Source organism: Malus domestica, chromosome 16, assembly GCF_042453785.1.
Source record: "Malus domestica chromosome 16, GDT2T_hap1".
In the NCBI taxonomy this organism is placed as follows: domain Eukaryota; kingdom Viridiplantae; phylum Streptophyta; class Magnoliopsida; order Rosales; family Rosaceae; genus Malus; species Malus domestica.
In genome coordinates this window covers 3,423,131-3,440,477 of record NC_091676.1, presented here as the reverse complement: position 1 = coordinate 3,440,477, position 17,347 = coordinate 3,423,131, and the positions used below count along the sequence as shown (strand labels likewise).

The 17,347-nt window shown below is 40.0% G+C and overlaps 1 protein-coding gene and 1 long non-coding RNA gene across 2 annotated transcripts; both read left to right on the top strand.

The window, feature by feature from the left end:
• Nucleotides 1-6,285: 6,285 nt before the first annotated feature.
• On the top strand, nt 6,286-7,083 carry LOC139192761 (uncharacterized). Its single transcript, XM_070815430.1, has 2 exons — nt 6,286-6,501; nt 6,598-7,083. The coding sequence occupies exons 1-2, from the start codon at nt 6,286-6,288 to the stop codon at nt 7,081-7,083; spliced, it is 702 nt and encodes a 233-aa protein (XP_070671531.1).
• A 5,473-nt stretch (nt 7,084-12,556) lies between these two features.
• LOC139192926 (uncharacterized) lies at nt 12,557-13,813 on the top strand. Its single transcript, XR_011577483.1, has 5 exons — nt 12,557-12,747; nt 12,831-12,928; nt 13,012-13,109; nt 13,193-13,290; nt 13,466-13,813. It is a non-coding gene; the product is annotated as an uncharacterized lncRNA (long non-coding RNA).
• The last annotated feature ends 3,534 nt before the right edge of the window (nt 13,814-17,347 follow it).

Sequence of the window (17,347 nt, the reverse complement as noted above, 5' to 3'; positions counted from 1 at the left end):
GTTAAGAATTTAGAATTGTCGTACTCTCTATAATCTAAATGCTTTTGCTAGTGAATAGGGTCTAGCAATGAAATCAAGAGTGTATTGTAAGAGCATGGACAATCCTTGTATGGTTGTTAGGATGTCTTTCACTCAAGCATATTATTAAATTAAAGATACTCATAATCATAATTATATATTTTATGTCTTATCATAATAAGTCTTACCAAATAGTGATTACGTAATTGGTTAATCAAAGTTTAGACTATTATACTAGTCATGTTTGTATTGCTAAATCACTCGAATATCAAGTCACTTAAATAATAAATTATTCAAAAATCAAATGATTTGATTGACAAATCATTTATACTCACAATTACTTATACATCAAATCTCAAAAGAAAAGGGCAAAAAGCATTGAAATTTATACAAATACATGCAAATTTGCACAATATAAAAAGATACTATCAACTGTCCAATGTAACTTTATATTAATCTGCTTAAACTTCGCGTTTCTTTCCCACTTTAACTTAACTTTCTTGCATTTGAAATGTTATAACCTAGTCATGCGTTATTATAAAAAATATTATAGTTAATTTGAGATATAGTCAGAATAACATCGAAAGGAAAGTTCCTCAACTTTTTTACGGTCCAACTTGCATGAAACCTCTCCTTTTACTTCCACCATTTTCACTATCATGAGTGTGAATGTCAATGGATTTGAGGCCCTTTTACTTTTCCAACTCTCCAAACTTCCTCGTGGTTAGATTGGAAAGGCAATTAAGAAAAGAAAAAAAACCGTACAACAAGCCCCCATGTGAGGTGGGAAGCCAGGAACCAAATCCCTACGAGTTTATGAATTTTCGCAGCAGATTTTGATATCAATTGCTCCTCAAGAAAACACTGACCATGAAAACCGTAAATGACAATAGTTTTGCTGGAATTTAGTTTCCACATTGAAGTTCTTGAGATTTGGATTTCACATCTAAATTGGAGAACGGTGAGGAATGCACACCTTTCCAAGCGTATTTTGCCAATCACAAATTAAGGAACTAATACTCTTTGATTAATGTTCGCAATACAACAACTTGTAAAACTTGTTTATGAATTAAAAATATAAAAACTCTCTCGTAATAAGTTAGAATATAATACATACGACAAACGAATATTATTTAAGTTTTGATATGCACTGTGAATTATTGATTATAAACACGAAGTTGCCCAATTCGGTGCCTATTGCTTTCATTAGGCAGGCCAAAAAAATATGTTGGGATACATTTAAGAAATGGTCTTTAATTTCCATTTAAAGTTCAACAAAGCCTACGCAGCTTCAATCTCATCATGTCCAAATTAAGCACATTGGTAACCCAGTTTAGGGCACGAAAATGAAAGCGTATCTTGCTTTCCATCAAGATAATCAAATTGGTCTCCAATAATGCCCAAGTCATGACATTCCGTACAAGGATTGATTTTATTTTATTTGTCTTCCTTTTTATCAAAGACTTCCTCCATTTCGTATAGTGTTTAAAAGATTTTCTTTATTTGATCATGGACCTCATGATCAAGGTGACAAGCATGGAAATGGTTTAAAATATTCTCCTAATTTAAGTGATCAAGTATCGAGAATTATAAGTAATTTAATATTGCTCATTTTTCGTGCTGGGTATTTGGTAGGTTTAATGAGCAAAAGTTTGTCGGTATAAAATGGGTTGGTCTACGTAGAATTAGGGTAGTTTTGGTATCATGTTGGGCTATTTACTAAACCTAACATTTTTCAATTGAAGTTTATGCCACTCTTTGAGAAGAGATTTTTCAATGTATCAGAAGCACGATCGTTACATGAAGTATAATAATTCAATTAATAAAAAAAAATCCAACAAATTGTATTGTTACACTTAATGTGCCGAACCGTGTTTCAAAAATTTTCTCAAAGGCTAGGCGCGTGCACAAAATTACATTTCCACACATCATTCATAGGCCTTACCAAACTTTATCAAAATATGAGAAAATGATACCATAAGAAAAGACACTTGAGCTAATATTGATGAACTCACACATTGGCCATTTGTTATTCTGGATATAAGCCACGGTCTAAACCTCCGTTTTATAGGGATAAAATGTAAAATTAGATGTAAGAGAACATGAATACAGTGTATTCATTAACCAACTGAACCTATCTATCTGCGTCATTAACTTTTGTTCAATTTTTCTAAAACATGTCATTAGACATATTCCATGAAAATAAAATTCATCTAATGAATCGTGGAAGGCTAAAAAGTGGTGGGCCAAGCTAAAAGGCAACTGTGTGGAACGGATTTTTGGGGAACCAATATTATTGGCCATTCTTCTCAATCAACCAAAAGCATGGCGAAGATATATCCAAATGCTGATGCATGATGCATCACAAGAAGTCAAAACCAGGAGAAAGATGAAACCTACTCACTTCAGAATCTGAAAGATCTAACGGTTAAAACCTCAAAATATAAAATACTACGAATCACCGTATAATTTTCCCGGAACCTTGTTCCACATAGGATGTGAGTAGTGAATACAATATCAGATCACATCGGAAAAAAAAGAGTAGCCGCATTAATATGAAAGGTAATTGCAACTTTCTTTCTATTGAATTGAATATAACATGTCAACAAATAAAGGTTTTTTCTGTACAGTATACTGGGATTATCACAAAGCTAGAAAGAAAAAAAAGAAGAAAAAGAAGAATTTCATCTCTTTCTGATCTGATCCCACCCTTGAGGTTCAAATCCGATTCGAAAAAAACTTTGAAACCCTAATAAATTCAATTCAACAAGAATGATAAAAGCTACCAAAAACAGAGGAAGTGTATGTAGAAACTTAATTTCTAGGTGTAGAGTCCACCACTGAGTTGTGCCTCTTGGAAGGACCAGAAGGTGGGATGATAGTCCCTTTGGGGAAGTAGCTGAATATCTGACCTTTGTATCGAAAGCCCGTCTTGTGTTTTCGGGGATTAAACGTTTCCGTGTGATCCAGATTCATCAAAGCCTTCCCGTCCAGACTCACAACCAGAGTCTTCCCCAGCCTTGTAGCAGTGCAGCACCCCATAAGAAGATTGAGAACGAGAAGAACAACGAACACAGTATTTTTGCACGACGAAAAGTTTATCGATTTCAAAGAGGAAGTCGAAGCCATTGCGGAGTTTGCAGTGTAGACAACAAGCTTTGAATTTTTGATGTAATTGTGCAGGGTTTAAGGAATGATACGAAATGAAGAAGTTTTATGGATTTTTTTTTTGTTTACTGAGGAGGGAGAGAGGGGGGGTTTGGTGTTATATATATACACATCTGCATGGGAAACAAGAAAATGTTTGGCATTTGGCATTGTAAATGACTAGGAAAGAGAAGGAGGGGAAGGAGGAGTGAAATGCACGCTAATGACTAATGGGAGTTTTGAATGTCAACTCTTTAGAAAATGATATATTGGCACACAAAGTAAATATTTGGTGCCGGCTTAAGACTTGGCCCTTGGCCTTGATTTTCTTTATTTATGAACTAAAATTGTCAAAGTTTTAAGAGAAATGAAGCAACCGGTTCAATACTAATCATATTAATATTGTCCTTGATTTGCATATAATCACATGCATAACATAATATATGTGTAGTTTTATCAGATCGTAATGAGGCTCATAATAAAATCATTTACAGTATATTGTATTTTACTTTGTCGATTTTCTGATGTAGAACTTTTTACGTTCTTCAACAAAATTTTGGTCCACTTTGCTTGGATACGCAGAATAAGTGAGAAGAATAAATGTGTTGTGGTGCACTTGCTTAAGCCGCGGTTTGGGCAAGGTTATTTGTTTGTGTGTTGTAGCTTCTCAGCTCTGAACCAAATTAAGATAATAGATAATAGTAGCTTTGGGCTGCTTTAAACAATGGAATTCCTTTCCATTTATATAATTTTTGGGAACAAAAAGTTATCTTGTCTCACACGCAGCTAAAAATGGACTTCAGAGACAGCAAGTTAGCATGCCAGTAGTATATGTACAAGATGATCAACTTATATAATTAAATTAAGTTATTAACCTCCATGTTGGACCTCTAATTAATCACTTGATCACATTTTCAACAGAATTAATGAAACAAACCTTAAGTTTATGACGACTTAATTATTTAACGTACGTAGATGGTATAGTCTAGTCCAAGTCCCTCAGCTTTGGTGTATACGTATATTTCATCATTTAATTATGATTTTAATGTCCATAATTATGGCTTAAATTATTATCAGGAATTTCTAATAACATTTATGAAAATTCTTTTTCAGAACGATGAGTCATGAGGATGAGATGATCTTTTGCGTGCGAAGGTATGATAAGTAAAAAGACTGTAATGGGTCCACTAATTTCTTTGTTTAATTTTCATGCGTATGACTTTGATGGACACCTCTCACTTGTGAGTTGTGATATCAATACATGCGTTAATAAAGAAAATGATTGAGATATATGCTTTCTTATGAAAGCGATTCTCGTTTCTTATTGTTGCTATGATCGTTGATAAGTTGATAAAATCTGTAGATAAAACTTTAAATCTATAATAACAAAGTATTTTAATGTATAATCGATACAAATTTGACATTACTAATACGTAATTCCGTTGTTGATTTACAAATATTTCATATGCATGTGCATATACATTTTGAAAATAGGTTCAACAATATATACCCAAGGGATGTGTTTTGAAATAACAATCCAAGTAGTACACCTTAATTGACTGATAATGTTATATCTAGCTGAGTATAATGTTCAAGAAATAATGTAAGACTCATGGACTAATGATGTAAACAAGTCAGGTAAATGGGTTGAAATCACTCAGTCAGACTTGGCAAGGAGAGTTTGCGTGTTGAACGCGTGACAAATGCCATCTCGGTTGGACAGGTTGGTAGTGCAATTTAAGATTAATGAAAAAAATTCCATGTCAAACGTCAATGTGATGCATGCTCATGGATTGGTGCTAGCTGCTGCTGCTGCATGTATAAATTAGCATTTTAATTAGCCAGTGTTTAGCCACCGCATGAGGATTAGGATTAGGATTAAGGTTTAATTAAATCCAAAATCAAAGAAAATTAGACAAATGGAAAACAACGTAACATAAATGCTTATATACCTTACCTGTTAAGACCGATATCTAGAGCAGGTAGACGCGCGATTGCTGGCCAAAACCGGGACGGGGATTATGGTAGCTGGGTTTTGTTGACAGTTGACAATAATATTCAAAGTCATCGAATAAATAGCGTAAGTTTTGTTGCAAAACCCTTACGTCGCCAAAATTCTAAAGTCGAAGAAGATTTATACTAGTTCAAATTAGGGTTTTGGGGACCAGTCGTACCAGTGGAAATGGACGTGAAACATACCATTTGGTGATGGCTCTTCCCATGTGACAAATTGTGGCACCAATAAATTGGTTGCGTGCATAGTGACTAGAGATTTAAAAGAAAAAACCCCAAACCCTACGGCCATCAATGTGGTAGTTCGCTCATTGATACATAATATTACAAATGCATTCACTCGTGTATTTATCTATGTTACTATAACCTAATTCTATGATATATTGATCACGTCATCTACAAATATTTTATAGCAAATGAATTAATAACATTACATGACAGTGTGACAATGAAAATATTCCTACTCTTGATCTTAATTGGATGCATGGATGTTTAATAATTAGGAGGCATTCTATTTCTGCTAATTATTCGTTTAAAACATGTTATGAATCAATGATCCAAATAAAGAGCCACATCCTCAGTCAACTCAACAGTGCCAACTAGGATCCAAGTCCTCAGTACAGTCAGCAATTACTTAGTGTATAAGTTTGGTATTACTTTAGTATTGTAACTAATCTTAGTTTAATGTTAATTAGTTACAATAGTTAATATCTAAGCTTTATTTAGCTCACTGGTATAAATACCATCATGTAAATCATTTCTGAAGTTAATGAGAAATATCTTTCTAAATATGGTATCATCCCTTTCTGCTTAACCGCCTTTCTCTCTCTCGATCCTCTCCTTTCTCGCTTCGTTGCTTCCTGCGATCTCTGATCTTTGCGATCTCTGATCTTCATGTTTGATGATCTTCGCAGTTTCTGTAATCTTTGTGATCTGCGTTTTTTTGTGATTTCTATCCATGCTTCAATTTGTGATCTCCGATTTTTGAGATCTGTCGTCTCTTCCGATTTCAATTTGTGATCTTTGATTTGCGATTTTTGGCAGGAGGAAGCAATTGTGCTCTCAGTGATCTTCGCTCTTCTGCACTCTCTGTGATCTGCTGAGTCTATGACTTCATCAACTTCTTCTCCAACGGATCCTGCAGTTTTTGCCCCAAATTTGGCCCCGATGAACCCTAATTTGGCTTCGGTTCCTCCTTATCCCTCAATTTCTTCCATTTCCATTCAGAATATTAGCTGTATGGTTCCTACAAAGCTCAAACGCGATAATTACCTTGTTTGGAAGGCTTTATTTGCTCCAATCTTTCGTCGGTATAAGCTTACCGTAATTGTTGATGGCTCTGAAGCTTGTCCATCGCCGTTTCTTCTTGATGAATCTGGCCAGAACACTGCACTTCCAAATCCTGCTTTTGATTTGTAGTATGAAAAGGATCAAAATATTCTTATTTGGTTGAATTCTACGCTTTCGGAAGATCTTATTCCTTTCACAGTTGGTGTCCAATCCTCTCGAGAACTTTGGCTCACTCTTGAACAACGCTTTGGAGGCGTCTCAGCTGCTCATATTCACCAGCTTCGTTCTCACCTTCACTCTGTTCAGAAGGGTGATCTACCTATTTCAGAGTACATTCAACTCATCAAGAACATTTCTGATGCACTGATGGCCGCTGGTGCTCCAGTTTCTAAAAGCGATCTGATTGCAATCACACTACAAGGTCTTTCTGATGATTATGAGTCTTTCATCGACTCGATTATGCTCCGCATCTCGTCCACCTCTTTGGATGAACTCTATGGATTGTTGATTAACAATGAGCTCTTTATGAATCGCAAAAAGAAGTCTGTTATTTCTGAACCATTTCAGGCTTATGCAGCTCACTCTTCTCAGCCTCCTCTTCTTCCTACACCATAGGGCTATTCTCCACATCCTTCTCGGGGCACTCACTATCGTGGCAAAAGTCATTTCCGGGGCAACAACAACAACTTTCGTGGACATAATGCTCGTGGTAATTATCGGGGCAATTACAGAGGTAACTCTCATAATTTCAATCGCAATTTTGGAGGCAATTCCAGAGGTAACACCAATGGTTCCAAATCTCCTTGTCAAATCTGCCATTCTCCTGAACATGAAGCTATTGACTGTTTTGAAAGAATGAATCATGCCTACTCTGGTAAAGTCCCTCCTGCAAAACTGGCAGCTATGTGTGCTCAAACCAACTACAAACCTTCTGCTTCTACTTGGCTCATGGACTCAGGAGCTACATCGCATATCACTAATGATGTTTCTGCTCTTCAATCTCCAGTGCCATACAATGGTCAAGACAAGGTCTATATAGGTGATGGTCAAGGTATGCCAATTCATCATATTGGTACTACCATTCTTCGAACTCCTCTTGCTAATTTTCGTTTAAATAATGGTCTTCATGTCCCTGCAATGAAGCATAATCTTCTATCTGCTTATCAATTCCTAAGAGATAATCACTGCAAATTAACCCTTGATTCGGATGGATCTAAAATCAAGGATCGTATTTCGGGGATGATGCTTTTTCGGGGCCCAGTTAGACATGGCTTCTATCCTTTTCAAGGCTCACCAACTGCTTTCACCTCTCCTTCTGCACTTGTTAGTACAAAAGCTTCTTTACAAGTTTGGCACAACCGGCTCAGTCATCCATCCTCTGTTATCTTCAGAAAGACTTTGAATAATAGTTCTATTGCTTATAGTGGTAAAAAGTTCACTTCGTTCTTTTGTTCAGATTGTGCAATTGGCAAGAATCACAAACTGCCATTTACTACCAGTGTTAGTACTGTGTCTGTTGCTTTAGACCTTATGCATTGTGATGTCTGGGGACCTGCCCCTACATCTTCTGTTAGTGGCTATCGTTACTATGTCTTGTTTGTTGATGAGTTTACAAAGTATAGCTGGTTCTTTCCATTGAAGTTGAAATCTGAAGTGTATTACATCTTTGTTCATTTCAAGAGCTATGTAGAAAACTTACTTGGAAATAAAATCAAAGTTCTCAGAACTGATTCAGGGGGTGAATTCACTAGTACTACTTTCAAGTCTTTTCTGCTACATCATGGTATTATGCATCAGTTTTCTTGTCCTCACACACCAGAACAAAATGGTTGTGTCGAACGGAAACATCGACATCTCACAGAAACTGCTCGAATTCTGCTCACTGCATCAAAGGTTCCTCATAAATTCTGGGTTGAAGCATTTTCTACTTCCTTATATTTGATCAATCGGCTTCCGATCTCTGGTCTTGCAATTTCTCCATGGGAACTGTTATTTCACAAGCCTCCTGACTACTCCAGGCTTAAAGTGTTTGGCTGCAGCTGTTATCCATAGCTCAAACCATATACAACCTCAAAGTTGGATGGTAAAAGTGTTTGTTGATGCACAAAATCAGCGAAGACTTTGGTACAACAGAAAGTGTCAGGTTTTGTGACCTTCGCTTGGTTGCTTGGTTGCTTCAGTCACTAGTGAGGATAAGTACGTAAATGAATAGAGACAGAGAAGCAAACACAGGATGTACGTGGTTCACCCAGATTGGCTACGTCCACGGAGTAGAGGAGTTCTTATTAGTAGTGAAGGGCTTACACAAGTAGAAAGGATCAAGCTCTCAATTTAGTGAGTTCTTGTGAATGATTTAACACAAAATGGCATTAGGCAATATTGTGGGGGAATGACCCCTATTTATAGAAAAACTTGTAGCTTTGTCACATTGACATGTGTCATGTTGTGATTGGTTCTTGATGTCGACACGTGCTGCGCTCTGATTGGCTTCTAATCTTGACACGTGTCGAGTAGTGATTGGCCTCCTGGTCGGAGGGGAACTCTTCTGGGTCCTTGACAGTATAGCGTTGGCCGGTGCTCGGTAGTTTCGGGATTGGTCAAGTATGGTACAAACAGTGCTCCCCTAAGTTCCCGAGTGAGGGAAACTCCTCGGTTGGGGACTTGCAAGATCCAATCCCTTGAGTAATCACGAAACTTCTAAGTACCGAAGTGTGGTCTGATCTTCATCTGCCCTTCTCTGGAAGTACCTTTCCTCCATCCGGGAATGGTGTATTTAGCTGATGTTGACGCACAAGGTAATGTATCAATTTCACTTGAAGCTTACTTGTAGTTTCGGGCTTGGTCAAGTGCGATACAAACCCTATAGTAGGAGTCCCCCAAGTCGTCGAGCTAGGAGATCTGCCGAAAGAGGTGACAGACAAGGTAAGCAGTCAAACTTCCAAGTAAGCAACCCAGGAGCAGAGGTTTGACTTCGGCTTCCGGTTGATTGTTCTCATTCTCCTTGTCTCTCATTCAACTGCCAGGATAAGGAGAAGCAAATGGATAAGAGATGATATGAGATACTTTTGCTTTTGAAGAAATAACTTTCCACAGGCTTATTCTTGAACTGTGCTGGAGGGTTTTCTGGTGCCCTTCAGAGTATAAGGCCGACTCAAAAATTTGAGGGTCAAAACAAGTCCATCAAATCTAGAGTACGTTCGACCTTGATGATATGGGATACTATTGCTGTTGACGGAATAATGAATGTGGTATGGAAATGTGTCGTGCTGTAGTGATCTGTTTCAGCCCACCGTTGAACCTTCTGCTTCAATCTTTTGCATGGCAGAAGTGGTGTGCAACCTTTGCATTTAAATGGTCCTTCAGAACATTCCTTCATAGTGACTCATTCACGCTTGGCAGCTTCAGTGTAAAGAGCCAATATCTGATCAACTGTCATGAGGTATTTGCCGGTGGAATTCGTGACCTTGACAGCAGTTGAGGATGAGTACTCGAGAGCAATGCTAAGTAAGCGACCAGGCAAAGGCTCCAGGCAGTCAGTTCCAAATTGGAGGTTTGATTTCAGGTTCCGACTGACTGCTCTCTTTCTCCTTGTCCTGCAGGTGTGGACAAGGACAAAGACAAAGACAGGGAGAAAGCATGATATGGGATACTCTTGCTTTCGACCCTGATGATATGAGATACTCTTGTTCTTGGTGTGGCTTATTTGCTGAGGTATTATCGGGGGGAAATAAAGCTGAGTATTTCGAGAGGTTATGTTGAGGGTGCCTTTTCGAATGCGAGAAAGGGTTGAGCATTTTTGCAGGTTTGCCTGTCCGTTGAGGAGGGAGGTCAATGTATATAGGGATTTCCCAATAACAAGTAGTAATGCTATTCCTTTACCCTTCTTGGTCACAGCAATGTAGTGGGAGCTGCCAGCTTCACGTGTTTTAATTTTGTCAGAGCACTTTGAAAAAGTGGTATGTGGTATCTGGAAAGCTGATATTACGTGTGAAGATTACAGACAAGCTTTATCTAAGGAAATCTGGCTCTCGAAGTTCTGAGAGTTGTGCCTCTTCGGTTTTCGAACAAGCAATCCCGTCGAGGATCTGACTCTCGAGATTCGGAAAGCGGTGCTACTCCGGTTTTTGAGAAAGTAATTATGTTGGGAGTCTTTTCTCGAATGTGAGTAAAGGTTGGACGTTCTTGCCAACCTGTCTTGCCGCAAAACACGGAGGTCGACACACATAGGGACTTTCCAGTTGTCAAGCAGTGGTGCTGTTCCTTTACCCTTATGGGTAATAGTAGGGTAGCTGGAACTTCGAAATTCTCGTGCCTAAACTTTGTCAGAGATCTTTGACAAAGTTATATGTGGTACCCGAGGAGTTGATGGTGCATATGGAGAGCGGTGATTGAACAGTAAGATTCACGTGCTTTCTACTTCACCAGAAATCTTCGACAGATTGCCCGTAATTTCCGCAAAGCTGAGTGTGCATGTGACAGGTGCTGACGAGGCTGAAAAAGCAGGTGCTTCTTCGATTTCTGAGATCGGCCCTCGTGGTCTCTGAGCAGCCCAGCTTTTGAGAAAGCATTCGCCTCTTCGATTTCTGAGATCGGCCCTCGTGGTCTCTGAGCAGCCCAGCTTTTGAGAAAGCAAACGCCTCTTCGATTTCTGAAGCTCCGTCGAGTGCAGATTTTTATAGAGGCTGGCATTAAGTTCCACAGCACACTTGAATCTCTACCAGTAGAAGCTCATTTCTTGCACTTCTAAGATCTTGATTTGTCTGACTTCTTCCTTCTTCAACACATTTGAAAATGTCTGGACCCTCCGACCGTCGTTTTGACTTGAACCTTGGAGAAGAGACAGCCACGCCTTCTCCAGACAATATATGGCGCCCATCCTTCATATCCCCTACTGGTCCTCTTACCGTTGGGGATTCTGTGATGAAGAATGATATGACCGCTGCAGTGGTGGCCAGGAACCTTCTCACTCCCAAAGATAACAGACTACTTTCCAAACGGTCTGATGAGTTGGCTGTTAAGGACTCTCTGGCTCTTAGTGTTCAGTGTGCAGGTTCTGTGTCTAATATGGCCCAACGCCTATTTGCTAGAACCCGCCAAGTTGAATCATTGGCTGCTGAAGTGATGAGTCTCAAACAGGAGATTAGAGGGCTCAAGCATGAGAATAAGCAGTTGCACCGGCTCGCCCATGACTATGCTACAAACATGAAGAGGAAGCTTGACCAGATGAAGGAATCTGATGGTAAGGTTTTACTTGATCATCAGCGGTTTGTGGGTTTGTTCCAAAGGCATTTATTGCCTTCGTCCTCTGGGGCTGTACCTGGTAATGAAGCTTCAAATGATGAACCTCCAATGCCTCCTCCTTCTGGGGTTTTGTCAAGTACTGAGGCTCCGGATAACCACCCTCCGGTGCTTTCTCTTTCTGGGGCTCTACCGACTGCTGAGACTTCCCCTAAGCAACCTTTGTGAAGGCTCCCTTTTGTTTGTTTATTTTGACTCATGTATATGTACATATTTGTGGCTTATCGAAAATATTAATAAATAAGCTTTGCTTCATTTCAACATATTGTGTTAAATACACCAAAGCCTTCTTCATAAAGTTCTTTGAATTTTTGCTTTTGTTGAAACCTGTATTGTTGAAGCTTTGTGAGTGAAGCATGTAGTTTGAGGTAGTGTTCCCTTAATTTCCCGAGTGAGGAAAACTTCTCGGTTGGAGACTTGAAAAATCCAAGTCACTGAGTTGTCACGAACTTTTGAGTACCAAGGCGTAGTAGCATATGGTGGGAGTCCCCCAAGTCTCTAGTCGAGGGAGTTGACGAATGAGGTGTCTTGCTAATAGTCCATGTCGTAAGTACCAAAACTTCATTCTTTTGTTTTCTAAGTGGTAGCCCCGGACTTTTTCTTCATAGATTTTGTTGATGAAGGTTGCTAGGCCCGAATAAGTGGAATTGCAGAAGGTGTAACCGTTGGTGCATTAACATCATAATGGAAGCATCACAATGATGGAAGCATCACAATGATGAAAGCATCATAATGATGAAAACACCATAATGATGAAACATCATAATGATGAAAACACCATAATGATGAAACATCATAATGATGTTTCTTTGGTGGAATTGTTTTTCATTTCCCCTAACAACCGGAATTGTTTTTCAACATAACACCATCATCTGTAGGTCGAATCACAAAGTTGTCTTCATGAAAGTTGTTCGTTAATTCCTTAACTACAACATATCCAAATTGGAGAGCCATCGGAGCAGTACAACTCCAGAAATCCAGGTATGATGAGTGACTGTTTATCATTTGTCTGTCAACCCGTCAGATTTGTTGTGAGCTTGGAAACTCTATTTTCTCTTGCTCAGATCAGCATGCTTTCTTCATTGAAGTTGTTCCTCAGCTTGTGAACTACAACATATCCAAATTTGAGATCCCTCGGAGCTGTATAACTCAAGAAACTCAGGTATGATGAATGACTGGTTATTATTTTTCTGTCAACCCGTCAGATTTGTTGTGAGCTTCGAAACTCCATTTTCTCTTGTTCAGATCGGTATGCTTTCTTCATTGAAGTTGTTCCTCAGCTTGTGAACTACAACATATCCAAATTTGAGATCCCTCGGAGCTGTATAACTCAAGAAACTCAGGTATGATGAATGACTGGTTATTATTTTTCTGTCAACCCGTCAGATTTGTTGTGAGCTTCGAAACTCCATTTTCTCTTGTTCAGATCGGTATGCTTTCTTCATTGAAGTTGTTCCTCAGCTTGTGAACTACAACATATCCAAATTTGAGATCCCTCGGAGCTGTATAACTCAAGAAATTCAGGTATGATGAATGACTGGTTATTATTTGTCTGTCAACCCGTCAGATTTGTTGTGAGCTTCGAAACTCCATTTTCTCTTGTTCAGATCGGTATGCTTTCTTCATTGAAGTTGTTCCTCATCGACTCTTTCATAACATATCAAAAATTCAGGATGAACTAACGGTTAAATATTTCCAGATCTTCGAAACATCACAACAGCTTCGAAATCTGCAAGAAGCCGACTATCATGTTTGGAGCTTCAACACTTTAATTTCCGTCGCTCAAACAGAAATGGTTCCTTCTTGAAAGTTGTTCATATGCTCAAGAACTATAGGGTGTCCAAAATTCAGCTCCATTGGAGAAGAGCAGAGGTTGCAGAAATTTGATAGATGAAAGGAGGCGGAAGAGGGAGAGAGAGAAAAAGTCTCTTGGGTTGGATTTCTATTTTGGGGCAGATTCCAATTTTTGTAGCACCTTCATTATTGATGAATTGCTTGTACTTTTGTCCATTATGAAATTTGGGACTTTGGCTTGTTGTTGGATCTATTATAATATGTTTGGGAACATATATAAGTGAATAAATAAGAAGGAAAATTTTGGGCCCTTGTGGGTGTAAAACAAAAAATGTTTATGTTTACCCAAGTGTTTTTGTACAAGTTCAAGGGCATCTTGGGTTTTGTGAACAAAATTTGTTTATTTGGAGCAAGGTTTTGTGTTGAAGCTTTGTAGGTGAAGCTTTGGTGTTGAAGCTTTGTGGGTGAAGCTTTGTGGGTGAAGCTTTTTAGGTGAAGCTTTTCGGGTGAAGCTTTTTGGGTGAAGCTTTTTAGGTGAAGCTTTTCGGGTGAAGCTTTTTGGGTGAAGCTTTTTTAGGTGAAGCTTTGATGGTGAAGCTTTTTGGGTGAAGCTTTTTAGGTGAAGCTTTTTGGGTGAAGCTTTTTAGGTGAAGCTTTGATGGTGAAGCTTTTTGGGTGAAGCTTTTTAGGTGAAGCTTTGTGGGTGAAGCTTTGGAGGTGAAGCTTTTCGGGTGAAGCTTTTTGGATGAAGTTGTTTTTTTTTTTTTTTTTTTTTTTTTGGCGCTTGACACGGTCTTCATTTGCTTGTTTTGTAGTGACTGTGGAAGACAGATTGCTTTCTGATTGAGAAGGGTTCCGGCATCGCTTGCTATGAATGTAAAAGAGTGAGGGCTGAGTTGGCTAAATTACCTCTTTATTGAATTCATTGCCAAATGGCCTTCATTACATAGGATGCCGAACGGCTATAGCTCAACACTTGTACATCGTGAGTCTATTTGTAGTAGTACTTCAAGTGATCAGCGTTCCATGGATGGCCAAGGGTCTTGCCATCGGAGCTTCTAAGTGTGTAAGAGCCAGGGCGACTGATGCCAATGACTTCATACGGTCCATCCCAGTTTGGACTAAGTGTGCCTTCACTCGGGACTCTGTCGCAGAGTAATCTTTTCTTTAAGACCCAGTCTCCTATTTTGAAAGAACGAGGCTTGACCCTAGAGTCATAATAGTTGGAGATGCGCTGCTTGTAGGCGACATTCCTCAAGTGAGCTTGGTTTCTGTGTTCCTCGACTAAATCCAAGTTGAGGGTGAGTTGTTTGTCATTTTCACTTTGAATGTAGTTCTGGACTCGGAATGTTGCTTGCTCGAGCTCAACAGGGACAACCGCCTCTGTGCCAAAGGCAAGTGAGAATGGAGTTTCTCCTGTTGAAGTCCGATATGAAGTGCGATATGACCAAAGAACTTGGGGTACAAATTCTGGCCAACAGCCTTTAGCTTTGTCCAAGCTGGTTTTCAAAGTGCGCTTGATTATTTTGTTGATGGCCTCAACTTGTCCATTAGACTGGGGATGAGCTGGAGAGGCAAAGCATAAGTTGATGTTAAACTTAGAGCAGAACAACCTGAACTTCTTGTTGTCAAACTGTCGCCCATTGTCAGTGACTATCGCATTGGGAATGCCGAATCTACAAAGGATGTTCTTCCACACGAAGTCTTCTATCTTTGCCTCAGTAATGGTTGCCAAGGGTTCTACTTCGGCCCACTTTGTGAAGTAGTCCACTGCAACGACTGCGTAACAGACTTTGCCCTTCCCTGCCGGCATTGGGCCGATCAAATCAAGTCCCCACTGGGCGAAGGGCCAAGGGCTGATCATAGGAGTAAGAGGCTCTGGAGGGGAATGAGGAATAGCCGCATATCGTTGACATTTGTCACATGAGCGGGATACTTTGATGGCATCCTGGTGGAGTGTTGGCCAGTAATATCCTTGGCGAAAAGTCTTGTGTGCTAGGGACCGAGATCCAGCATGATCTCCACAGACTCCCTCATGTATTTCCCGAAGGACGATTTCCGCCTCGGCAGGCGTAAGACACCTTAAGTATGGCAGGCTAAAACCTCGCTTATAGAGTTGATCATTGATGATCAGGTAGCGGGTAGACTTGTATCGAATTTGCTTAGCCTGGACTTTATCATTTGGGAGGGTGCCATGAGCAAGGAAATTATAGATCGGGGTGATCCAACTATCCCCCCGTTGTAAGTTACATACTTCTGCGGCCATGGTGCTTGGTGTTGCCAACAGTTCGACATGAATTTTTCTTCCAATCTTGTCTTCCACAGCTGAGGCGAGGCGAGCCAGGGCGTCTGCATGACTGTTTGCCGCTCGAGGAACTTGGGTGATCTGGTAGTGGAAGTGCTTGAGCAAAAGTTGTGTTTGCGCAAGATATGCTGCCATGGAGCTGTCCTTAGCATCAAAGTTGTTGGTAACCTGGTTGACCACTAATTGGGAGTCACTGAAAATATCAATTTGTTTAACCCCGAGGTGTTTGGCCAAACGTAATCCTGCTAGAAGGGCTTCATACTCGGCCTCATTGTTTGATGCCTTGAATTTGAAACGAAGAGCATACTCCATTGCTACTTTGTCGGGCGTAGTCAAGACTAGTCCCGCTCCACAACCCTGTTGGTTGGATGAGCCATCAACATACAGACTCCATGCTGAGGTCGTTGATTCTACTTTCTGAGCTTCCGATGGTAATGAAGCTACTGCTTCAGGTGTAGAAGCAATGTCAACAGGATATGTGAAGTCGGCGATGAAATCTGCTACTGCTTGGCCCTTCTCAGCTGGCTTTGGTTGGTAGGAGATGTCAAACTCACCCAACGCTATTGCCCATTTGATCATTCGCCCTGAAGTGTCAGGACTTTGGAGTATCTGTCGAAGAGGATAATTGGTAAGCACGATGATGGAGTGCGCTTGGAAGTAAGGGCGAAGTTTTCGAGCAGACATGACCAATGCCAGAGCCAATTTCTCAATGTTAGAGTACCGTGTCTCCGCATCTTGTAAGGCTTTGCTAGCGTAGTAGACAGGTCGCTCAATATTCCCATCCTTTCGAATGAGAACGGAACTTACGGCTGAAGCTGATACCGATAGGTAGATAATGAGAATGTCTCCTACCTCGGGCTTGGAAAGTAGAGGGGCTTTACTCATGTACTCCTTGAGGTTTTTGAATGCCTCGGCACATTCATCAGTCCATGTAATGTACTTCCTACTTCCCTTAAGTGCTTTAAAAAAGGGAGCACATTTGTCTGTGGCCTTAGAAATGAACCTGGTTAAGGCTGCCACCTTGCCAGTAAGGCTCTGGATGTCCTTTGAAGTTACCGGTTCCTTCATGTCGAGGATTGCTTTGATCTTCTCGGGATTAGCTTCAATGCCTCGTTGGCTAATCATGAAACCTAAGAATTTGCCAGAGCCTACGCCGAAGGCACATTTGTTGGGGTTTAACCTCATTCGATACCTCTTCAAAATAGTGAAAGTTTCATATAGGTTGGTGATGTGTTGGTCAGCATGTTTGCTCTTGACTAACATGTCATCAACGTAAACTTCCATGCTCTTCCCAATCTGCTCGGCGAACATTGAGTTGACTAGTCTCTGATAAGTCGCTCCTGCATTCTTTAGGCCGAAAGGCATGACTTTGTAGCAGTATAGTCCTCTGTCGGTAGTGAAGGCTGTGTGTTCTTGATCCGAAGGGTTCATGAGGATTTGGTTGTATCCTGAGTAAGCATCCATGAAGCTCAGGAGTTCACA